Source organism: Diadema antillarum, unplaced genomic scaffold (genome assembly GCF_040938485.1).
Source record: "Diadema antillarum isolate AM-2024a unplaced genomic scaffold, OU_Dant_1.0 seq00000781_RagTag, whole genome shotgun sequence".
Classification (NCBI taxonomy): Eukaryota; Metazoa; Echinodermata; class Echinoidea; order Diadematoida; family Diadematidae; genus Diadema; species Diadema antillarum.
The window spans coordinates 1,362,205-1,389,322 of NW_027271669.1; the positions used below are offsets into that span (position 1 = coordinate 1,362,205).

General features: G+C 39.3%; 1 protein-coding gene across 1 annotated transcript in view; it reads left to right on the plus strand.

The window, feature by feature from the left end:
- The window catches only part of LOC139739059 (glypican-5-like), a gene marked incomplete at its 3' end in the record, with an annotated part of 66,475 nt that overhangs the window by 7,907 nt on the left and 31,450 nt on the right, over window positions 1–27,118 (plus strand). Inside the window, exon 2 of the mRNA XM_071649672.1 lies at window positions 15,058–15,216. Coding sequence (XP_071505773.1) covers window positions 15,058–15,216 — 159 coding nt within the window. The remainder of the gene's footprint in view (window positions 1–15,057; window positions 15,217–27,118) is intronic.

Consider the following 27,118-nt stretch of genomic DNA (forward strand, 5'->3'; position numbering starts at 1 on the left):
CACTCCCGTGAGAAAAACTCAAAATATTTCATTGCATCGTAAATGTAAGGATCAAACATGAATTTTTGATATTTCAGTATTTCCCAATGAGAAAGGGTTCAACATTAGACTTCAGACACAGTATGCATTGTATCATGATGAGGATATTGCAGCAGTACTTGTGCACAGTGCTGTTACAAAGCTTACATAATTTATAAACAAGTTTTTTCTTCAGTGGATATTATATTTAGAAGTCATAAGCTTGTCACTCTAGACTGCTTTTGTTCTGTCTACTACTATTTTGTAAAGTTTATTGTTTTCATATCAAATAACTTCATACATTGTCTGTACATCCTTATACCCCTTCAGTGAAAATATGTGCAACATTTTAATTCTTGTAGTAAAACATATGAGCATTTGTGTTTGATCGCATAATTGAGTATTTCCATGGCAACAATAAAAGATTATGATGATTCCAAGTGGCATAAGAGATACATGGCATCATCTATCGTTGAGTTTTGGTCTAACATGCCATTCCACAGAAACTCTTTGCATAGTGCATAGATTGTGAAGGCCTATTTTTAGTAGTGAAAGCCTTCAGTTTAATGCCCTGATTCCTGTAAGCTCTTTTAAAAGCAGAGAAACAGAAAGGTGTGAGTTGCAAAGACTTTTTGTTGGAATGTATGCCACGACAAAGAATCATTTGTCTGACGTTATACAACGTAGACCTTTCATCATGCATTAACGTTTTAAAATGGAATCATTAGGCTCGATGTGGGGGGGGGGGGTATCTGTCCTAAGCTGTTCATGGATTTAAGAGAGTTGAATGGGTTAAATATGGAGAGGATATGTTGCTATTCACTTATGAAATGAGATTATACTTTTCAAAGTTTTGTACTTTTTGTCTCATCAGACTCTTTAATTTAACCAATGAGATACTAGGCTTAGCCTGTAGTACCTCCTTGGTTTATCAGCCTGCATAGGATTATGCTCTGCCGTCTGACAGTGGGAGGATGGAGCTCTTTCATTGCACAAAAAACCTGATGCTATATTTTTGCTTGGCAGAACTACGCTGTTCATGTACTCCCTTTTTTTTTCTTTCTTCAGTCCCAAAGTGAGCAGTCATATTACAAAGAGGTAGACCAAACAACTGATGTTCCTGGAAGACAAGAACACTATGGCCCGAATTCACGAAGGTGGTACAAATGAAACCATGGTTTAAACCATGGACAAAAACCATGGAGCGCCAAGTGTCGCACGGAGTATTTCGTTACAAAATTGTTCATTTTGTCGACAAAATGACCATTTTGTTAATGAAATGATCATTTTGTGGACGAAATGTTGATTTAGTTACAAAATATTGTCATTTCTTTACAGAATAATCATTTCATCGATGAAAAGACTGATTTCGTAACAAAGTATTCCGTGCGACACTTGGCGCTCCATGGTTTTTGTCCATGGTTTGTAATAAACCATGGTTTCATTTGTACCACCTTCGTGAATTCAGGCGTAAATGTTCACAGCTAACATTAAGACTGTGTCAGTAAACTGTGGTGTCTGTTTGCCCAAGCCAAGTGTAAAGGGCTTTTTACACTTGTAAATTTTTGCTTAGTCCCGTACCAACAGTGGGGCTAAGGGGGTTGGTATGGGACTATCCTTAGCCCACTTTCTGTTTACACTCGTTTTTGCCAAAGTGGGCTAGCCCCACCGATAGTCCGGCAGGCCTCGAAATAGGATTTTGGAGGGGCAAGGCCATTCAGAAAAGGGCACTTTTTCCAAGAGGCCAGGGCACTTAGGTCAGTCAGAGGGGCACCAAGGCCACATTGGAAAGGGCATGTTGGGTGTTTATACGTGATGTGAATGCCCCATAGAGCGTGTTTCTACTGAGAGCACCTCACATCCCTGGCATCGCCACGAATTTTGTCCAACGCAGCACCTCGTATTTTACGACCACTCGAGCTGTTTCTACTGAGCGATAAAATACGAGGTGATGCAAAGGTGACGTGCAAATGCGGCGATTCCGGAAGTCAGGTATTTTTAAGTCACAGATTTGGGTCACGCACGCATTGCCTGTTAATACGATCCGAACCCTGCCTGCTTTGCAACAACTGCGTCGGCTATTTTATGATTAGCCATTTCTCTTCGTCTTCCCATCCAATATACCCCGAACTAACATACTGGTATCCTGCCACTGACTGATGAGAAATCTTTGGAGATCGAGGGTCCAGTTGAGATTTTCTCAAGGCTGAGACATACTAATGTGGTACTCTCGCGATTCGAGACAATATAAAATGAAATAACGCGGTGTAAAATCAAGTAAGTGATGAGGGCTTAGTAATGCAATAAGTTAGGCGAACAATAGACGATGAATGCCACAATTTTCATGTAACGTAACGTATAGGGCCTATAACACATACACAAGCGAGTTGGTACAAACAAAGCATGATGCCAACACGGTCACTGTGTGTACACACGTATTTTGTACACATGTGTCGAAGGAGTGTGTGCGATGAACCAATAAAAAGCACGGGGAGAAATTCTAGACGTCCGATACACCACGACTTTCGCTACCCGGTGTGTTTCTACTGAGAATCGTCCTTCGCGTCACCACGCATCGACCACCTCAATAGATGGACGACGGAGCACCTCGCATCAACCGGCATCGGCCACTACCCGATCTGTTTCTACTGAGGAAAAATTCGAGGTGTCACCACGCATCGGCCGGTATCGGCCGGCATCGGCCGGTATCACCACACATCGGCTGGCATCACCTCGAATTTTCGTCGCTCAGTAGAAACACGCTCATAGAGCTGTATGCTATCGACCGTGCTGCTACACTCCAGCAGTGCACGCACACATAAGATCTCTCCGCAGCAGACGATGTTAGGCAGTAGGCCATACGCAATACGATGTAGGTTCTGTAATACAGTACATTCTCAACGCGTACGCCGCGCTCGCTTTGGAGCACTTCCGGCGCCATTTTGCTTTGAGCATGCGGCGCGGCGGCGAGGCATGAATGCAGAGCGAGAGAGATCGCAATGCTCGCAGCCGTCCGACAGGCCTGGCATTTTTTAGCATGGCTTGAGACCACTTGCTCCGGCCCGCCGCTGCCTAGCTAGTAACTCTATGGCCGCTGCGCTGCGGAGGCAGTCGGGACGGTAAAAGCCGGTCGGGCGTACATGTACGTAGACTTCTACACGTCGTCTCGTATCTCGGAAAGATACTTTGAGTTTGAATCAGATATATTGGGACGCGAGTGAACTGAAGGTATGATATTTGAGATCAGGAAAGTTGTTCAAGCTTATTAAAGTATAGACTTTGAGAAAGGGCATATTATACGTCATAAATAATAACTTTCATTCTAAAAGGGCACCATGGTCGCAAGAAAAAGGACACATTTTTTTTGGCCGTAACTTTGATCAAGGAAAGAAAGGCATTGCGGCCAACGAGAGGGGCACCGACGGCCATGGCCGTCGGTGGCCGTCGGTTAATTCGAGGCCTGGTCCGGTACTATCTGGCCCTGCAAAAGAGCAGGGTTAGCACCGCAATTGCGGTGCCAAGCAAGTGAGTGTAAACAGAACGAAAAAATAATTCTGGGCTAAGCGACGGAGACGAAGTCCGACCCTCACTGACCAATCAGAAACGAGGTAATCAAGTGCTGCCGGTGCGTGCGTGTACGTGTACAGTACACAGCGTAATCATGAATATTCATGTGGTTTGGAAAGTACCGGACTAAGAAATACGAGTGTAAAAAGGTCAGTTTTCTCCTTAGCCCCGGACAAGAGATAGTACGGGACTAATTGGCCAGTGTAAAAAGCTGAAAAAATTGGTACGGGACTAACGATAGTCCTGGGTCAGAGAAAGTTCGGGGTTAAGAAACACAAGTGTAAAAAGGGCTTAAGAAAACCAAACCTCCCCCCCCAAAAAAAACAAACAAACAAACAAACAAAAAAAAAACAAAAACAAAAACAACCCCCAACCCCCCCCCCCCACATCAAAACAAAACAAAACAAAACAAAACAAAACAACAACAAAACCCACATATTTTGCAGTGATGAGCATATAAACTATGACATTTAAATGTCACATCAAAATTTATAATTTGTCTCAACTTGTGTGTAGAAGAGTAGGGCCAACATTTTTGTAGGTAGGCCCTCCTCTCTATTCAGACTTTTTTTATGGGAAATAGTTTGATTCTAAAGAAATGTTCAGCTCTTCGTTTTTGTTGTTTTTTTGATGGTGGCAACTGAAAACAATGAAACAATACCAGTTCAGACATACAATGGATTGTCTGGATACATGTTTAGGGATGTATTGTGTACTTCTCAATTTTTGTAAGTGTGACAGCATACTTACTATTGTAGCTCTATATGGAGATGTTTTCCTGGTAGGTTTTGCTAAATTTTGGATACAATCCTGCCATCTGAACCTAACTTTTCCCCATTAAAACATAATGAAGAAGATGTGATTACTTTAACTTTGTATTCACTTCTACCATGGTGCATACATATCTGTGTGCATATAATATTGCATTTAAACATGAACGACAGGCCATATAATGTGACATACAGTTCTTGTATGGTATGCTGTTTGCTGTTAGTGGTCGGTAAAATGACTCCATTTCAGTGTCTGAACAGAAAGCCATGATAAATGTGATTAAAATCACACATGAAAAACATTACTGGGAACAGAAAAATGTATGTCGCCTGAAACCCTTCCATGTTATTGTTTGTGAAGGCAACAAGGAGGATGCTTAAGTTACACCCCTCTCCCATGCTTCTGTTTCTTACTTTTCATTGGATGAAGACATTTTCAAGCAATCATCATTTCAGCTGAAGGCAGGCTGGTCTCCTGCATCTTGGTAGCAAAGCATTGTGCTGTTATTTGCTCCTTCATCCTACCTGTTCCCAAACCGATTCAGACTATTCATCATTGTTGGATCTCTTCCTGTAACCTCGTCTGGTATTTTCTACAGTGTCCCTTTCAAAATCCACAACAAAACCTCTAATTTTGTTCTTGTTGGGGGAAAGGGAAAGGGGAGTGCTAAAAGTCCTAGGGGAAAACTCAGTTCAATTTAGCTTACAGCATGTTTGATGGAATGCTCGCTTTGCCTCCAATGTACCCATTCTTACTCCCCAAAGGAATGTCATCTATTAAGCTGTAGAGCAGGAACATGAAAAGCGTCAAGGCGTATCTATACTCCTGGTATCAATTGTGTGGGGCTATCACTGGTGTCATTATAGAGGAGAGATGGGGCTTAATGATGGGAGCGGGAGCTCCCTACATCTAATGCTGGTCGATGCATTCTATCCACCCCGCCCCCACAAGTCCTGTGAGAATAAACTATATTGTTATTTTCTGTTCTCCAACATGTTTGCTCCTGTAGGATTTCACACACTGTAAGTCCTGCTTTCACTGTTCAGATAATTTCCAGAGAATGGAAAAGGCTGATAAGCATGCAGTTTGCAATTTGTTACCCTTGACAGGTGGAATTTCACCTTGCTTTACAGACTATAGCTTGCTTTCTTCTCAAGCAAGCTATATGCAAGTATAACTATGAGCGTGTTTCTACTGAGCGACGAAAATTCGAGGTGATGCCAGCCGATGTGTGGTGATACCGGCCGATGCCGGCCGATACCGGCCGATGCGTGGTGACACCTCAAATTTTTCCTCAGTACAAACAGATCGGGTAGTGGCCGATGCCGGGTGATGCGAGGTGCTCCGTCGTCCATCTATTGAGGTGGTCGATGCGTGGTGACGCGAAGGACGATTCTCAGTAGAAACACACCGGGTAGCGAAAGTCGTGGTGTATCGGACGTCTAGAATTTCTCCCCGCGCTTTTCTATCGGTTCATCGCACACACTCCTTCGACACATGTGTACAAAATACGTGTGTACACACAGCGACCGTGTTGGCATCATGCTTTGTTTGTACAACTCGCTTGTGTACGTGTTATAGGCCCTATACGTTACGTTACATGTGAATTGTGGCATTCATCGTCTATTGTTTGCGTGATTAACAGCCTAACTTATTGCATTACTAAGCCCTCATCATTTACTTTGATTTTACACCACGTTATTTCATTTTATATTGTCTCGAATCGCGAGAGTACCACATTAGTATGTCGCAGCCTTGAGAAAATCTCAACTGGACCCTCGATCTCCAAAGATTTCTCATCAGTCAGTGAAAGGATACCAGTCCTAGTATGTTAGTTCGAGGTATATTGGATGGGGAGACGAAATGGCTTATCAAAAAATAGCCGACGCAGTAGCAAAGCAGGCAGGGTTCAGTACAGTGCGCGCATGACCCAATCTGTGACTTAAAAATACCTGACTTCCGGAATCGCCGCATTTGCACGTCACCTTTGAATCACCTCGTATTTTATCGCTCAGTAGAAACAGCTCGAGTGGTCGTAAAATACGAGGTGCTGCGTTTGACAAAATTTGTGGCGATGCCAGGGATGTGAGGTGCTCTCAGTAGAAACACGCTCTATGTATTATTGAAGTATTTTAAACCTTTGCATGACACCTGATTCCGTGTTCTTTGCATCTGTCATCAACATAGATTTTATATTACATAGAACTGGGACTCAGGCTTGTAAAACATTAAGTGCAATTCCAAATTATGTTTAAAATGGCAGTGATCGATATGTTAAACTCAGATGGAGAGAACGGTAGAGCTGAGGTTTCAATGAAAGCTGATCTAGAATAATCAAGTCATGAAATTGTCAAGTTTCCCATGATTTTAAAACCAATGATATTAGGTGTATTCACCACCCACATACATCTCAGGCAGACTAGCAGAGTCGATGATGTAACCATCACACTATAGTCTGCTATTGAACTGTGCACAAATCTTCTCTGAATTGCCTTTTGACTTAAAATCATGAAGAGTTGGCTATGCAACCTCTGCATCAATTATTGCAGTCTTGTAATAACTCAACATTGTTGACTTTTTGTGGAAAAGAGACTAAAGTTTGTAAGTCATTTACCAAAAACAGGAATGGAATAAATGTGTGTATATAAACCATTAGAAGAGCATTGAGGTCATAGTACCATGGCCTTGTCCTGTTTGCCTGTATGCATGGCTGCAACCAATATTGTCATTTGGTATATGAAAGCACATATATGAAACATTCAGTTCCCCAGCTTTCTTAAATTTCATGCATGATTTTGAGCTGATATTGGGCCTGAAACTCTCAATAAATCTAAACTTTTTACACTCATAATTCTTTCATTTTTCAGACTCTACAAGAATCTAATGCAAAAGATGTACTGTAAACACAGAAGTTTTTGTGTATTCGCGCTACTTTTGGCTAGTACAAATTCTAAAACCAGCGAAAATGTCTTCACAATTGTACACGTTTGAGATAGGTTGACTATTGCACAGTGCAAATTCAAGAACCCGCTAATATGTTTTTGAGCCACCCTGTTAAAAAAAAATTTGTCCGAAAATATTGATGTTTACAGTATTGTTCGTGGTTGAATTTTCTGTCTCAAAAGACATTTTAGTGATGATTTGTGCGCAGTGAATGGAGACTCTTGTTGGGCTGTAACACTATTACTTCATTTAGGCCAAAAGTTGCCTTTACAATCATTCTTTCATCCTAAAAGTAAAACTTTGATGTATTCCATACTTATCTTCTTTTCCTTTCATGGCTCTGTTAGATGGATTCACTAACTGTCTGTGTACAGGTTGTATTTTAGTATGAAGGTTGATACCCACAAAGGTTTCCAGGTTGCATTGATTGGTGTGGACAAGTCATCACCCAGTCATCGAAGAATCCTTGTCTATTTCTGTATCGCATGAGGTTAATTAGACAGTGCGCAGTTGGCAAACATTATTTTATGACACGGTGATAATTAACCTCCTTGAGATTGCACTGTGCATTGGACTGTGGTAACCAATCATTATCCATTAGTTCTCTTTCTCTCTCTTCCCTCTCAGTAGACCTAAAGTATTGGACAGAAGTTTAAATGTTACCACAGTTTCAATCAGTGAAGTAGTTTATAGAGCTGCAAGATTTATATTTTCTATATTCCTTCAAAGCAATACCCTCCCACAAAGTAAAAACTATACTGAAAAACGGGGAATATTTGCATGCATTTCAATTTTGTGAATTTCACAAGAGCCAAGAATCATGAAATTAAAATTCACACAAAAGTTCTTGTCTACACTATATGCATTGAATGCCATTGACAATTCCATTTCATGCCACAGAAAGGGTTGACAGCTCCAATTCAAGAAAATTTCATGCTGAGAAAATACCTTGCTTTACAGTAGCTAGAATTCTTGTGCTAAAATTGAAGGGATAGAGGTAGGCATTAACAACACAGTTTTCGAATGACAGGAGGATAGTCCATGCATGTGTAACATGAACCAGTTGAAATACACTGTAGTTCTTGTAAAGAAAAAAGAGTGACCTCTGCAACCTGTGGCAATGAATACCAATACGTGATCAATTCATAAGTATGGCATAAACATGCGTGACAGTGCATGTCCAGAAGGTGACGCATGTCGTGAACTATTTGCAAAGTTGACTTGACTAAAAGTGGTCTGTGTGCCACTAAGGCTGCGTTTATCTGACTAGAGAGAGAATTATGTTTCAAAACATGTTTGGAATGGTGTTTGTGACGCGGTTTAAAACTCGATTCTCAGGGTGCAGCGTTTATTTAACCATCATGGAATCGCGATTCAAGTGTTGTCACTGCGCAGCTGCTTTGCGTGGTTTGACATAGGAAGTAAAGGTCAACTGTGTACCACCAAATATGCCTCATCATTCACACACAAGTAATGGATAGAAATCACTACTGGAAACAGCTGGGAGTTGACCGAGATAGCGCGTTTTAAAATGGCATCGCATTTATCTACTCTCAGAAAGGCGATCGTGGTCTCAAACGCATGTCAAAACGCCCTCTGAATGGCAGGTGCTTCTAAACGCATTTGAAAATACAACTGCATTTATCCCATCCCCGAATATGCCTAAAATTTTTAGATAAACACAGCCTCAATAGCACACACTGGCATGACACAAAGCAGGTCAGGTGTCAGGATGGCTTTACTTGAGCTTTTTTTATGTATCATTCCATTATACAAAGCTCTAGATCTCTAGAAGATTAGGGAGGTAAAAGAATCAACAAGAACACTACCAACGGGTGTGCTAATATGCTATTATTATGACAGGGGGAAAGTCATGGTAAGCATTCAGAAAAAGCAGGGCAAGGGGAAAGGAAAGAACTCCATGTATTCATGCTAAGTGTAGACTGACTCTTCTTGAATTGGTTTTAACTTTTCATTTTTCTCCCCTCAAGGCAGTATCCCTTGTCACTGCCATCTGGACTCATCATGTGTGTGTGTGTGTTCCACTTCCTTTTCCAGGCAATGTGATTGGAATGTTTGTGAATCATTGGTACTGTAATTACAGTATTGTTGAAAATAATACTTCAAGTGAATTGAAGGCAATTTTTTTTTCTCTCCTTTCTGCAGCTGCTTCCTTTGGTATTCTATGTGTGTCCAGATATTTTTTGTTCTTTGGTCTCAGACAAGCACAGGGAGGAAAAAAGGGGAGAACTTCATTACAAGCAATTCATGACCCCCACACAAAATTCAATACTCTGAAGCCATGACTCAGAGCTTTTAAGGTTCTACTTTAATGCCGATTGCTGGCTCTATAGGTTTTTGAATAGCCACATTGATTTGTGTGGGAGACATTCCAGTGGGAATAAGGTGCCTATTACAGGAGAGTGTCAGCACAAAAGACAAAGGAGAGTTTGGCTGACGTCTGTCCTCTGACTGAGTCCGGCATCAAGAAAGTTTTTCAAGGGCGCCCAAATCAATAAATACCTCTCCTTATTACGACAGGTTTGGTGAAATTAAGAAGTATGGTGGAATAAACAACGGCATTTGAAATGACTTTTGGTGAGATCACATGATGCGGCCACATAAAAAATAGGATCCAACCGCACACACTCAATGACACATGCTCACAATGCACTGGATATCTCACCATACTTCAGAAAGTGTTCCCTTAAGAGGAAAATGGAAGTTTTCTATCTGCAGGTTTATCTCATTCAGTTCTTCAAGCTTTAACACCTTCTTTTTTTCATTATCTCCTTTCATTTCCTTTTATTCATCTCTCATTCTCCCCCTCCCTCTGTGTACTCCTAAAGGCCATGGCCTTCCTACAGGCTCTGTCTGTCTTTTACTTTGCCATTGTTTTCCCTCTGAGGGAGTTGTATTTCCTTTAAGCCCCACAGACCAGGTTGGGTGTGTTCTTGCCTTTGTTGTTCAAGTCATTTTTCACTTCCTCTGCCTTTGTTACCAACCAGCCCTCCTACCCTCTATTCAACTCATTGTGGTAAGGTGTCAGTCCATACTGAGACCAGAACTGAGTCCTTGTTCTGACTAGGCTAGCCTGAACTCTATGGAGAGAAACCAGTTATAGTTAAAGGGAAATATACCCATAAGATAAAATACAGCAAACATTGTCATTTGTTTATGAACTTGGTAATGAGAATATATCAATCATATATATATTGCATACTCTGAAGAAATGCTGTATACAGCGAACACATAGAGCCTACAGGTTCCATGGCTCCAGAGACCGGTTTACCAACATATCTAAATTTATGGATTATTATTCCATCCTGATGTATAGAGCTATTCTGTGAACCTGTACCTCAAAAAACACTTCCAAATACTTGGAAATTAGTTTGCATACACTAGTTGTTGCTATGTCAGGCAAATCTCGGGCATGCTTTCAGGTTGTCAAGAAGAACCAGTGTCGGAAGGCATCTATACATAAAACGTAAAATTTCATGGCGCAGCAATTAGAATTCAAATTTATGCTTATCTTACCACGACCCTGTGTCCACACGATGTTGTGGGAAGAAACTCCGACCAATTTACCACGGCCTTCATGGGGCTCACCGTGGAGGGTCAGTGTAACTTCCGGAAATGGTATAGCGCTGCGCACATCGACCATACCATTGTTTTTTTACCAGTGACATTTATCTTCTCCATTCTTGTTGATGAGAATTTCTGAGCGCTAGCTTCTCCATCACGATCGACTAAGTTAGAATTGTACTGCACGCGCGCACGTGTACTCGCATTTGACTCCGGAAGTTTTACCTAGGTCGTATAACTATAAGGTTTGTAAGGTCATAGATACTCCGAGGGCTTGTCCGCACGGGCAATTTACTCCATCCGGCTAGTCGTGGTAGCGAGATACTCCTGAAAAAACTCAGGAGTATCTTGGTCGGAGGAAGAGGTCGTGGTAAGTTTCCCGACCAGAGGAAGTTACCACGACCTTGTTCAGATGGGCACTACTCCGACCTTTCCTCCAACCTTCCTCTGACAAAGCTTCCTCCGACCCTTCCTCCGAAGTTACTCCGACCAAAACTGCCTCCGTCTGAACGCAGCTATTGTTTGAAAACTGGTCTTTTGGGATAACTCAGAAGCAAGAAAGTCATGCTCTGTTCTAATAGACTGAGTTACTAATTTAGTCAAATTCATGAATGTGTCTCTCCTTGAGGTCCTAGTAACTAGCTTTTCCAACAACCTGTTTCTGATGAATAAAACTTCATTACTTGGAATCCACCCTGCATGTACATTCATTGTTGCATTGTCAGGCACGCCTTTGCAAGCTTTCTGGTTTTCAAAACAACATTTGTGTAAAAGATATGCATAAAATTTGAATGTCTTAGTAAACTGGTCTCTTAAAGAGAGAAACAATATATACCGTTAAGTGGCATGCTAAAGTTGTGGTCAGTGTGCCAAAGTAACCTATTCAATACATTACTCTTCATCAAATTTAAAGTTGCTGTTGAAGCAACTTCAAATGTAATGTATTTATCATGTAGTTTCCATGACTGACAACACTTTATGTGATACCCACTGCTACACTTATTGCTGCACACTTTCCTTTGGTAGGATTAATTTTATGCAAAATCTCCATTGTGAATTTATAAATATCTTGTGGAAATGTGTCTAATTTAATGATGACTTGTCAAGGTTAAACAGTTGAAAAAAATGATGCCTTTGGACTAGTTTTCTTGATTTGCCCATTTAAAACTGTGTCTTAATTATCTGATGATTCCTCATAAAATGATGGCAAGTGTATGATGTGATAGTATGTAATCACTCAGTGAAGGAAGAATGTGGTTGATACATAAGAGTCATCAAAAATGGGAGTGTGCTAGGATCACACCAGGCCCACTCAGACCAGTGATGTGATTGAGAAGTTCTGCAAGTCTAACCAGAGCTGTCTAAATTATATTACTTTGTATAGATAGAAAAGATTGTACTTGCCACAATTTGTGTGAGAGTATGTGTGTGTCTTCACTCCATAGAGAGAAGTCAGACAAAATAGGCATTTAGGCAGTGATTAGGAGAAAAAAAAAGGAAAGTCTATTTTGAGTAAATCTTGAAAGGTCTATGGGCTGACTTCATTCTCACAAACAGTAAATTAGAATTGGGCGATTGTGTTAATCCACATATATATGCAAGGCGACTTGGTCACCTGCCTTATTCTCTGTTACAGTAAGCTTTGTCTTGGTCAAAAGGACACTCAGAACTGGAATAGTGTCTGTAAATGGAGTGCCACATTGTCTGGCAAGAATCAACTTACATTTTTTTTTGTCCCCGCCGAACGAGTTCGAGCAGGGGACTATGAAACGGGCTCCGTACGTGTGTGTGTACGTGTGTCCGTCCGTGTGTCCGTGTGTCCGTGTGTGCGTCCATGTGTGATCAAAATGTTCAATTTGCTACTTCTCTGTCATTTATGAGCCGATTTTGATTCTGTTTGCTTTATATGAGAGCACTACATGGGAGCTTTGAAACTTCTACACAGAATTTCAGTTGTGACCTTTGACCTTGACCTTTGACCTTGACCATTGACCTATATTGTACATTTTGCTACAAAATGCTACTCCTTCGCCATTTCTAACCCGATTTCGATTCCATTTGCTTTATGTGATGGCACTAGTTGAGGGCTTCAAAACTTGTACACAGAATTTTGACCTTTGACTTCTTTGACCTTTGACCTTGATTTTTTGACCTGTATTGTACATTTTGCTACAAAATGCTACTCCTTCGCCATTTCCAACCCGATTTCGATTCCGTTTGCTTTATGTGATGGCACTAGGTGAGGGCTTCAAAACTTCTACACAGAATTTTGACCGTTGACTTCTTTGACCTTTGACTTTGATTTTTGACCTATATTGTACATCAGCTACAAAATGCTACTCCTTCGCCATTTCTAACCCGATTTCGATTCCGTTTACTTTATGTGATGGCACTAGGTGAGGGCTTCAAAACTTGTACACAGAATTTTGACCTTTGACTTCTTTGACCTTTGACCTTGATTTTTGACCTATATTGTACATTGCATGGCTACAAAATGCTACTCCTTCGCCATTTCTAACCCGATTTCGATTCCGTTTGCTTTATGTGATGGCACTAGGTGAGGGCTTCAAAACTTGTACACAGAATTTTGACCTTTGACTTCTTTGACCTTTGACCTTGATTTTTTACCTGTATTGTACATTTTGCTACAAAATGCTACTTCCGGCGGGGACATATATTACGCACCGCGTAATTTCTACTTTTCCTTGTTTTCAGATGTAGGCGAGGTGTCACTTCTGGCTGTACTTACTATCCTACTTTCTTGTTTGTTTGTTTGTTTGTAAACTATGTGTGCATTTTAAGTGTGCATTTTTTAAACCACCTTTTTATTTTATTCATGTAAATTATCAATCAAAATCTTGTAGAGGGTTACCCAATTTTTGGAAGCATAGTAGGCAAAACAAGTCTGAAATATATTTTAAAGCAAATTGGACTAAAAGAAGTGATCTAGTTTAGACATAATATGTGTCAGTGACATAGTGTAAATGATGTAATGAAAACCCGCTCACTGAAAACTTGGTTGTTTGGATACGTTCTAATAGCTTCTTTAAGTCTAGGTTTGTAAGGTTGCGTTACAGGTATTATGTCCAGATAAACTACATTGCAGTTTTGGTATATGTAGGGGAGATGAATTTGTATTTTGATTTGTATTGGCATGGAGATACAAAGATATCATAACAAGATGTCCTTGTATGTGTTTGACATGCTGAGATGAGAGGGAGTAAGTGCTATAGTGAAGAAGGAGAATAAGAATGTAGGGTAAATAGATCTGGAGAAACCATAAAAGATTTGTTTTTGCAAATAAATATAGAGAAGGATCCAGGGAAAGAATGTATTCTATGTATACCTCCACTGTCTTCATGCCCTGTAGTGCATAACCTTGCTGTGCTCTGGTTCCATTCCACTTTTATTCATCTATTGTGAGAGGGAGAAAGAATGGGTGATTTAGAACTGTGTGCACACTCAGCTATTGTAACAAAACCTATTAAGGGCCTACATTTATGTACTGTTGTCAGGGGCCTCAGCGCTACATTCCTATGTGTGGGTGGGGTGGGGATGAGGGGTATTCACGGTAATTTGTGGCCACCATGTATGTCTAAAGTGACTCCTATTTCACTGTATTTCTTCATTGTTAGAATGTATGGAAGAAAAACTGGTTTAATAAGAGATTGATGGAAGAGCATGCTCTCTGCTACATACTCTTTTTTTTTTTAGCCCTGTAGTACTTTAAGTTCATTGTAGATTTCATTTTTATATAAAGTCAGTATCGAGTTATTTTTAAAGAGCAGAAGAATGTTAAGACTAAGATGTGGTTCAAACTATAGAAATCTTAGTCACAGAGGTTTTGATGTTGATAAGATCCAGTTTTACTGTAGGGTAAACCAAAGTTAGTTTAGTAGGCTTTCTTCAATCTGTTTGGTATGTGTGTATCTTACTGGCTGGCCATGATTGATTCTGAGCTGAAGTCACAGTGACAATGTTAATGTAGACTTCTTGTTTCTCTCTGTAACACATTAACAACTAATGACAGGTAAACAGACACATGATGTATTTTATTGTGAGTGGAAAATGTATTGTAATCTAAGTACCATGTAAATTTTATGAATCTGTCCCAAGAAGACATTCCTGTATGAGTTTCTAAGCTTTGTTCTTTGTTTTTCTCGCCCTCTGCAGCACAAGATCTGAGAGTGTGTAGGACAGGAATGTCATGCTGTACCAGAGCGTTAGAGAGAGAACTCGTTCATCAGGCCAAGCACGACTTCCAAATCAGCTTACAGACGTCAACGACATATCTCAAATACACCTTAGCATCAAGTGCAGTAGATTTTAGAAGTGAGTATCTACTGTATGTTGCAGATATGCAGTCAAGAGCAATCAGTATTTTTCTAATCATTGCTTATGAAATGTTGTTCAATAAAGCAAAACAACTCCATTTTTGTGGTATTCTTTTTGACTTTTTTAGTGTATCAAGAAATAATGCATCCAATCATAAAAGACATGTGCATAGTTATGTCCAGAATAATATTAATTGAAGAGAAACTTGCTTCATGTTCAGTTCGGATGTAGCTCAAATGCAATAATCCTTTTTATCATTGTGAAGTAAACTATTTCTGATGAGAATCAGATAGTCAAAATTGTGATCCTGGACTATATTGCTATTGTGTGCAAAGACACTTCACATATCTGCTATGTGACATGAACTTTCTTGTGTATTTTATGTGGAAATCAATAAATTTTGGTTGACATATAACTTAGGTCTTTAATTCAAAGTTTCTCATGCATCATATAAGATTGTTCTGAATACTGACATCAAGCAAATGGAAACAAAATATGTGAGTTCAGATTGTGCCCAAAATGAATTGATATGCTGTTTTTTTATAGAGTTCATTGAGACAAAGTCGATCATATTTTGGAGATTCATGAATGTAAAGAATACGTTGCACAGAAGTAATATACTGTAAAACGAGGAATGTTCGCGTGCATTTTAATTTCGCGAATTTCGCGAGTGCCAAGATTCGCGAAATTAAAATGCACGCAAAATTTCTTATCTATACTATATGCATTGAACGCAAGTGGCAATTCGCGAAAATTTCTTGCCATGAAAAAGGCCGTTGGCTCCAATTCGCGAAAATTTCGTGCATTGTATGCCTGTGTTATTGAGTTGTAACCCTGTGAGAGTGATCATCATGTATCAAACAAAGACAGTAAAATTCACTCATAATGGTGGAAGTGTAGAATATAAGCCTTACACACAGATGGCAGGGAAATGGTGCTCCTTTAACTCTATCATTGCTGTCGCTAGCGTGTATTTCACAATGTCTGAGATGTTTGGAGCTGCTGGTGCTTTGAGGGTTAACTCTGAGCTTCAGGCAATGCAAAAAGTGTGGACATACTAGGGGCAGGAGGGACATATGTTTGCATTGGGGGTTCATACCAGGTATTGTTTACTGCCTGTAAAAGGTGATGGCAAAAGAAAAAAAAGTGTTTGTTGATTGGATTATTAAGATTACATTCTGGTTGATTAGATTAAGTCTGTTTGTCGTCTGGAGATGTAGACTGTAGTGATTAAAAGAAAGAAAGGGAGAGAGAGAGAAAACTCTCCTTATATAGTGTTCTACTTTACTTCCCTCCGTCTTCATTTCACTGCTTTGTAACCTGTCTGCTTCCAAACAAGCCATCAATCATTCAAAGGAGATTTTGTCTTGTGGAAAAAGTTTCTGGATGGTTTTATTTCTCTTTTTTTCTTGTATTTCCTTTTGTTGTCATGGTTTTTCAGTGTCTACATGCACAAAATGTTTTGGTCTGAAGTATGGTTCCACTAGTCAGTCAATTCTGGTTGTCATGGGTAGGAAAGGGTGTTCGGTCTCTATTCCTTTCTTTTAACTTCATGTCATTCCATATTTGAGTTGACTTATGAAGACAGAGTAGATTTTGACCAAAGTGATAGTCGAGAGTGAACATCCAAAATGTCAGTCATAGAATTTTCAAGTTTGCATGTTTTACATGCTTAGATGGTATTGTATTATCAGTTGCTATATAAATGTAATTTCAATTTCAAGTTACCTATATCTCTCCAACAAAATGTAAAGACAATGAAACATGTTAATACACATAATGACTCAAAATCAGTACAAAATTGTATTAAAGAATAAAGAAATTGTGAACTGAAATACCAATATGTTGTAAATCTTACGATAAATTACGAAACAAAGTTGTTGAAAGTGGAGGGGTCTGCTGAAAAGCAGGGCTTGTAGTTTGCAGTCCCTTCATCTAATTTATTATTATCTGTTAAAAGAAACAGTGAAATCAGTCAAACCATCAGATGAAATGATGTCATCTCTTCAAAATGCTGTAGCTGTCATATTGATTTGTTCATAAACTTTTATGAGAATCACATTTATGGCCAATAATGTAGCTGTTGCAGCCCCCTTTCCCCTTAAAGTCATCCCTTATACTAAGCCAACTCTTCTATCATATGACGAGATACACGTGACTTCTGTTTCTTCAGTTTATTTCAAAAGAGCACACTTAGTGAAGATTTTGTGTCATACTATAGTGTAATTGTGTATAGAGGACCTTATTTGCCATATACCATACAATTTTGATGAAAACCTGGTTATGTTTGACTCCACATTATACAACCTTTTCTGTTGAGTGCAATATACACTGTATAGGTTTAACATTCTCAAGAAAGACTAGAGCTGCAAACTCTGGCCCTCTATTAAAAGTCAAACAACATGAGAGACAAATTGAAGAAGGTATAGGCCTACATCTTATTTCAAAAAACACTGATGATAATCAGGAACACATACTGCATCTTCATGACTGATAATATTTTCTCTATGAAGGTTTCAACACTGGATATGGGTATAGCTCCTGTGTATTGAGTAGCAAGGAGAAAATGCCTCAGGTGGAGTTGAGTTGCTAATGTCAACAAGGCAGCACACAGTACTCGGTACTGCCTCCGACAAGCTGGCTGGTTGCTGTGGGCAACCTTTGTTTGTCTGTGTGTCTGTTATTTACAATATGACAGTGGTCTCTTATTGCAACTGTAACACTGCAGCATAAATTTGAATTTGTGTTTTGTTTGCATTTGTTAATTATGGCATTGTTTTGATAAGTATCAGATGATTTGCATCACAGGACAGCTGTCGCTGTGAGAAGAGAAGAAGAAGAAAAAGAAAAAGGTCACATTTGATTTCATTGGGGATTTTTTTTCTACTTTGCTGTAAATAATGCATAATGAATGTTACATAAGGCTGTATCAGAAGATGAGAGCAGGGAGGTGAGACCCCCTCTCACCTCCCTGATGAGAGACAGACTATCACAAAAGCCCAAATATATTGGAAAGAATTTTTTTTTTTTGTACAATCTTTAGGTGGTAATTTTGTTCATAATCATTTAAGTCTAATAATGGTGTATATTGTCCTCATTACAATATTTGAAATATAAGCAAAAGTTGAGCAACTTTGGGGACCAAGCCACAGATTTTGTTGGTTCATACTGCCAACACTGATATGCATGAGGGGGACTGCTAAAAGTCCTACAAAGCTACCTAAGATGAGTGTGATTTGATTCAAACACCAAGATATCCAAAATGCTACAGAGTGTCTATCTCATAAAGTCACATCATAGTTTGCCAGTTTTAACCCTCCCAGCACCATTAAGTCCCAATCCAGAGACTGAGATACTCCAACACTAAGCATCTAGCTCTAAAACAAGACACTCTCCTGCCTGCCTTGTTCCCTAGCAAACTGGTGACTCTTGATTGAGCAAACATGCACACAATATTATGGGCATACATAATAATAGTATATAGAACACATTGTGAATACAGAGTGTAACATCCATTGTGGCCCGAGTCCAGGCTCTGGAGGCTCTAGGATGATAGATGCTGTCTGGTGCTATGGTAGCCTTATTTTGGAAGAATGATTGTAGGGCTGGAGAAAGTTTGATTGTAAGTGGGCAAAGTACAGCTTGAGACATGCAGCAGTGGAAGATATCAAAATTCAAGCAATTTTGAGAAAATAAACCTGAAGGTGGCCAGGGGGATTCTTTGTCAATGGTACCTTCTTTCCTGCATATTTTGTAATCACGATGTGTAGATACACCTGTTTATCTCATATGATGATTTTTTTCTACATCATTTGATAACAGTTTGAATGATACACGACTGGAACATGGATTACAATAACATACCTTTTGTGGGTGAGAAGTCTTCTTATAAAAAAAGTGCCTTAAGAAAGCACAAAATGAGTAAAGCTTGGGAATAGAAGGTGCACTCATCTCGTTCTGATGATTTTCTAGACAAATTTCTTTCGTGCATTCTCATTATATACTTTACCTACAAAAAGCACAAAAATCCAAACTTTTCATTCCCTATTGATCCATGGTGAACTCTCCTCTTTCTTTCCATCTATCTCTCTTTCTTTCTGTCTGTCTTTTTTTCTTTCTACTTGTATTCTTTTCATCCTCTAGAAGTTAGAATGGCCAACATTCAATGGTACAATTTACGGCTACCAAGAAGCACAATAGAAAAAGAAAGCTGCCAAACAATTGGCACTTCCCAAGGCCCGCCACGATAATCAACATTTTAGCCTGCAGTGTGGATTACAATTACCTACCTTTTGAAGGCTAGAACTCTTCCAACAAATATTTCCCCTTTCTTGTGTGTGCCATGATGTAGTGCAATAGCCCACCCCTTCCCTTTTAATCCTCATACTTTCTGATCTCTGACCCCTAGCTTGGTGTGAGAAGGAGCAGCCATTTTCATTCTGGGTGTTTGCTGTATTCATTTCCTTTCTCCCTCTCCATCTCCTGTTTTTTCTCTCTCTTTCTCTTTCATACTTTCTCAAGCTCATACCACTTTCCCCACCTTTTACATCCCATAAATTATTTTGACCTTTAGCCAATTTCTTTTCTTTACTTCCATGGATGGGGATGTAGGGCTTCAAGAAAGCAAGCCAGTAAAATGCTATATGATATACTTTGGTAAATTTCTTCAGTTATTTCAATTTTGGAATGCTGATGTTTGCATAGAGGTATTAAATCAAGACGAAAGGAAGCTTGTTACATTTAGGCATTTTGCAGGTCAGTGGGCAATGGCATAAATCAGGTCAGGGAACTCAGGAATGACATCATGGTGTAGTGTGTTGTTTTTATCCTCATGCTGATTTTGTGTGTATCACAAGTTTACTATTAGTAGGTCAAGTGCTGCAGCTGAAATTGTCAATTGTACATTGATGTTTTGTAAGATTTTTTTTTCCATCATGAGTGACATAATGAATATCAAACATTTTCTGTGCACTCAGATGAAGGAGGTCCGAGGGTGTAAATATCCTCATCCCACTTAGAGAAGCGTCAGGAACATGGTGGTTTAGTAGATAAAGACAGGTCCTAAAACTGGAGGCCGTGGGTTCATATGCTACATGGTCCTGGAGGGATCCCTGGGCAGTATGTTTCACCCATCATATCCCCCCAGACCTAAATGATAGAAACAAAATGGGAACATGCCAGGTGGGGTCATTATCTTACTGACAGTCCCTAGTAGTGGTATGGAAGAACAGTGAAAATCAGACCTGGCCCTGTTGCATAAAAAGTTGCAATCAAACTTGTCAGACAGTCAAACATATCAGCCAATCAGATTCCAGTATTTGGAGACTTTTGTTTGATTTCCTGACTTATGTCTGATTATCATTGCATTATTAGTCTATACTGTCATCCATGGGTCAATAAGGCATTAGAGGGTCAGCTGGAGCTAGAGACTGGTCAATATGAATGTGTCTGGTCTCTTGACCAACAGAATGTGAGTTCACAGGTCACATGAATGTGTCTGGTCTCTTGACCAACAGAATGTGAGTTCACAGGTCACATTTCTCAGCTGAGCCAGAATGCACATAATGTTGACTTGCTGTATGAATGTACACACTTACATTTCACACAAGAGCAGTTGAGATGAATGGATGTACAGCAAGTGAATGACAGTGACTAATGCTTGCAATTTATATCTATTTCTATTTATGAAATATAGACCTATGTATTTTTTATTCATATTGCAAATTTGGGAGTATCGCTCAAAGAGTGCCAGTAGGTGAATACGTGGGTTTACTAATGTACTGCATTGAAAAAAGTGAATGTGTTTCCTTATTGACATCATAACAAGCTATTTAGATTCTAGTTGCTAGTAGTAGTAGTAGTAATACCCAGTAGTAGTAATAATAATGATGATACTAATAATAACAATAATATTCATGATAATAGGGGCCTATATAGCATTCATGGAGCACTTAATATCATCCTTCTGACTGCTGGGAAAGTGAATATAGAAAACAGAATGAACAAGTACTCTGACATCTACATGTCATAACTACATTAGACAACCGTAAGATGTGACAAAACTTACAACTAATACTTCCTACTTCATGTATTAACCACATGTCGATATGTGGAATCCATTCTCTGTGCATCAGTGGTTGCTTTGTTGGATTAGTTTTGGGTATGATTTCTGGTTGTCTCGATCATCCTTTGTTGCAAGCATATTTAAAATTCAAGTGTTATCTAAAAATGGTCTATTGAACACCTTGTTTCACTTTCTACTTGTTTTGTCTTGTTTTGTTTTGTTTTTCCCAAGAGGGAAACTCTGTCCAATTATCAAATAGACTGCATTTTCAAAACCTTATTTTTTCTCTTCATCAAGACTGGTTCAGATAGTATGGATGAAAATGTATATAGAGCAGAAGATGGCAGATGTATTCATCTTTTTTTGTGGTCCCATTGAGAATGATACCACATGTATTCTTACCATTCAGGAAGCACTGCCATTCTACCTCTCAATGGAATCTGTTCTGAATTTAGCAAGGGATATATGGTATTTATCTGTCATCACGTTCCAGTCACCCATGGGGATGTTGTGTTGACAGTGTGTTTTCCCCTTCAGATGAAAATAAACCATAAACTATGAGGGGAGTTTGAAATCAAAAGATAAATGGACAAAACCCTCTTTTTTCCTAACTTCCAAAGTAGCGAATATGAAGAGGAGAAGGCATCCCATCAGATGAGGCCATGTGAATATACAGTTTAGTTTCCTGGAGCATCATCATTGCTAAGAGAAAACTGTTAGGATCGATTTGTGTTCTATAAATTGATTTGTGGTCTATTAAACATATCATATTTTCTTTTGTTTTAAAGATACGGTTTTAATTTCTAGTTTTAATTTTACATTTGCATACTGATGAAGATTGAGAGATGTTTGTATTGCTTTTCTTCTTGTTCTCTTTCATCTACATTATTACAAGATTGATGAGAAAAAGGAAAAATAAACAGCAGGTAGGAAAAAATACTGATAGCAATGTTACAATTATTTCCTCTTTACACACGCAAAAAAAAGAGACCCTATTTAAATGCAAAGGCAAAAATGTGTTCAATATCATGGTGAAAACATACCCGGTAAGTTATCATGGAAACTGGATGTTGACACTAAAATCTGATCAACATAAATGTGAAAGGTAAAAGAAAAGACTGGATTATGATACAAATATTTAGTTCAAAATCTAGCTTATTTGATTTATGTGAATTACCCTACTGTGTATTACCAGTTGCTGCTTGTGTAAGTAAATGGCAAAGCGTCACAAGCTGTTCAGCTGATGCGTAGAATTCCTTGGCGTCATTAACACTGACTGATTAGTCTTTGTATGCAGACATGATCTTAACAGCTAAATTCTTTTCTCCTATTTTGACTCATTTTATGCTTCACAAAAAGTGACATTGTCAATGTACATCTCAGCAGACTGCTTGAGGATACAGTGCATTATATTTCAGAGTATTGCTTATATCTGGGTGCATGGTTTATAATTTTAGTTGGGGCACAAGCTGAATACAGCACAAGAGTGCAGTTTATGGTATCTTTAGTTAAAGTTTAGACATTTTTTTTAGCTTTGCAGCAATTTGCCAATCAAAGGACTATGGTCACAGGGTTTTAGTACAACTCTCAGTCTATTGTCAGTGCACTCACCAAGGATGGGTTAAAGTAAAATTTCATTTTTCCAAGTTCACCTTAATAAATTTGGTAAAATCAAGCAAAACCTTCACACTTTCTCTAAAATTGGACAAAAAGAAAGAGATGTAACTGTTGAATTACAAACTCGAGCTAATGATGCATTTTCATGAAACAAAGACAGTGGTCACCACAGTATTATACTAGCAAATAAAATCAAGCTATAATATTGGATGTCTCACTAGTCTGGGAACCTTATTTACATGTAAATGAACTTCCATAGTCATGACAGTCAGACATTGTACATAGATTCCAAGTACAAAAAATTTTTATGAGTGAGATTTTCATGACTCAGCATCTCAGTGCGCACGCATGTGCGTGAGCGAGGGAGCGAAGCGACTGAGCGAGGGGAGGGTGTGGGAGGGGGGTGTCCGGTCTCCCACAATAGGGAGCTTTTTCAATTTTTAGCTGGTGCAAGCCGGTGCATACTTAAGTGACTATTTTTTACTTATTTTGAAAGACAAAAGGGAAATATGCCTTCAATTGCAACTCTCACGTAATGCGTGAGAAAAATGGGTGTAATGCGTGAGATCGTGAGACAGACCCTAAATGCTTGAGTCTCACTCACAATGCATGAGACTTGGTAGCTCTGATTGTATGACAATCAGTTATGAAGTGGAAGCCCTCCTACTTGTTTGTACACGGCAGACAAATGCAGTACTTTTGCTTCGGATTGAATGAATTTGAATAAAATGACATTGAACAGAACACACTGAAGAGATTCATTGCTCAGATTTGGCAAGAACAGGCATCCCAACTTTTTCAGTGTGATAATTCAAAGAAAAAAATATTGCTGGAATGGTAGATGATTTTTCAACCATCTCAGGCTGGTTTTGAGTGAATGTGGGTAATTGGCGAGTCATTTCTATGCCTGTGAGTATTATCCAGCCCCACTGTAAGTCATTTACTGAGATCAAATAGCACTGAGGCAACATGAAGTTGATGCAGAGGGAACAGCTTTTTGCCGTTTGATTTCATATCAGAAAAGGAAATGAAGGGAAGATTTGCATGCAGGTCAATGGCAGACCTGTGACGCCATTAAATCATGACTTCATCTATTTTGATTGTGTGGTAGTTACTGTAGAGCGGCCGAAAGCTACGGTCTCAAATCAGAGCAGCATCCAGCCGATTTGCAGTCTGCCAGAGCACTGCTGGAATACCCAAAGATTTTTAGAGAAGTCTAGTGGGCTCTGAAGCCTCAGTAATGCCCGAGAAAAGCCCTGTCGATTTCCCATTGGTTGCGCGCAGATTCTTGTCAAAACTTGGTGAAATTGGAGAAGCTATACTTCTACTCTAGACGCGGCATCCGGGCAGTTACCGAGTGATCATCCTCCGATAACCAAACGATATCCTACTAGCCACTGGCCTGCTAGTGATCAATAGGGCACCTTGCGGTGTCCTGTAGGTATACCAGTAGCTGGCTGTCAGTCTCTCACAAGTGACCTGGGTAGGCCTATATTTGACTGCTCCTTGGCCGTCAACAACACTTTTGCTCTGTATCTGAGTGACTTTCAAAATCTCAAAAAATGAATACTGTAGACTTTTGAAATTCTCACAGAAGGTAGTTCAGATATCAGCTTTTGTGGTTATTGAGCAAACATCAAAGTGCTTATTCTGCAGTTATCCTGGCTTGGTTGCCTATGAATTTATCATGATGACATGGTGGGAGGTCAGTCACAGAGAAGAGCTCACGAATGGGACCACAGAGAAAGAAGAAAAATCGTGACATTGACAATTGAAAGCATTTATTGCTTGTCAACAAACAAGAGTTGATTAGAAATGCTGTGGACTGGTAGAATGATATTGGGCCGGGTTACATTATCTGAAAATGCTCACTTGTTGGATGCTCAGCTCATTTTATTACTGACAATATCCAGTATCCAATCCTATCCTATCCTATCCTATCCAATAATCTGAGCATGGGAAACTGAGTAATGTCATAGGACAAGCAGATTGATATCATGGAGCTAGTAGCTCCATACATATTTGAAGTCATTTTCCATGACCTTTATTACCCAGATATGCGTATTATGCTGTCACTCACGGTGTGCCACCAGTATTGTTATGGATTCAATTTTGATTCTGTACCATACCAGCTGTCTTACTTGCCACAGAAAGAAAGGCAGTCATTAATCATGTCAAAGTTTTTTCTCCTTCCTCTTCAGTGAAAAAAAAAAAAATCTCTTGAACAGAAGTCTGCAAATCCTGGCTTAATCTTTGCTACGATTATTCCATAACAGTAAAAACCAGCGCCAGCTCATAACACATTGGAATATTCACAAAGTAGCAAACAATTAGAAAGGAAAGAATTCCTGGCTGCATAACAGAGGTTAGGTATTAATGTATCCTGTGCTGTCAAAATTGTATGCCCACACAACTTAGGTGGCATCAATCTATGGATGGCATGGAAAGGACAATCTATAAGCCTTTGAACAAGACTAATCCCCAGTAAATGTTTTCAGCGGTGTGTCTGTGTGAGTGACAGAGTAGTTTGTAGATTGTTGAGGACATCACCAGAGGAGAAGGGCCCATCTTCCCCCACCCCCTCCACAGATGTCTAGACTTGAACTCCAACCATGACAAATTGGTAGATTGCTGATCACAAGAGACAAACAAGATTAACCAAGTCCTCAGCATTAGCATGATTAGTGGCTTCAATCAGCAAAGTGAAAATTAAAATTGATTGCTCTCATTGGTTTCAAAGAAAATCAATGTTTTGTTCAGCTTTCTGCCTGTCACATGGTATGCTACTCACACATTTGGCAGTGAAGCCGCCATAGGTAAATGGTGCCCTATTACTAAAACAAAGTTGTGCTTAGCTGATATACTGTATACGCTGTATATTTCGCGGGGGTTTTATTTTTGCGAATTTCGCGAGTCGGGAGCTATTCGCGAATTTAACAACACGCGAAAATATTACCTTCCAAAATGAATCCCTTGCCTTGATGATACGAAAATTTCAGTACTAGTAGTAAACTGTACCATGTCATGGCTTACCAAACATACCATATACTAGTACTGTACTGGCTAAGCTTGTTTACGTACATATAGCACGTCCACGTCTACTTACGAATACTGTAGAGAGCCAATCCATTATCGCAAGGGGACCACTCATCAGAAATCTAGTGCGATGGACTTAACCACTTCAAAAATGTTGAATTTTAACTTGCTAGTTAGCAGAGTTTGGTAAGTTTTTTTTTTATGCAGTGTATAATTAGTATCATTCTTATTTGTTAGTAAGTTGAAAATTCACACTTTCTTTGCCACTTCATATTTTCTCTGGTCCCTCAATCGCGAATTTAACCACTCACGAAAATGTGTGACAGCGGCAATTCGCGAAAATTTATGTACGCAAAAATTATAGCGTATACAGTACATAGGCAGCATGTTTGTTGTTTTTTTTCCCTCTTATTCCAAACTCTTGTCAGAGGTTGCTATGAAAGTAATTGCAAACGCATTCTGTAAAATTCTGTTGTTGTTGGTGATGTTGTTATCCAATACAAGTACTAACTTCACTTGTCAGTCATTAGAATTTCGATTTCTGGTCATGTGACTCTACTTGGGTGCATTCAAACATGAGGGTTATGTAGTGTTACCTGTTACTTGCCCTTTCTACCTGTTTGGGTTTTCATTTCTTTTCTCCATCTAGGTGGTACTGTAAAACTAGAAGCATTTGTGACATGAAACTTCCGTGAATTGGTGGAGCCAAGTGCCTTTTTTTTAGACAGAAGAAACTTTCATGAACTGCCAGCCATGAAAAAAAATAAGACAATACTATACTATTGTGTACTAACATCCAATGCATTGTTTTTAGACAAGAACTTTCAAATGCTTTTTACTTTTGCAAATATTGGCTGTTTGTGGAATTTGCAAAAGTCTCATGCACAATTTTCTGGGTTTGCAATATACCGGCTGCAAAGACAGATAGTTCAGTGGATTGGCTGAATGACAAATTGACAATGGATAAATACACAATCCAGGGTGTTTTGTTTGAAGTTCATCCTGATGTGTAAATGAAATCTTGTTCTGTTATACTCAATTTTATTTCATCTTGGTTTCTTTGAGAGTGGCTGGATGAATGACAGAGTCATCTTAGTCAGACCTCCACACAGTTCTGTGGTGGACACATTGGGAAAAGTGTCATGTGATTTGTTTAGAGACAGGTACATTAAGCCCCCTGTC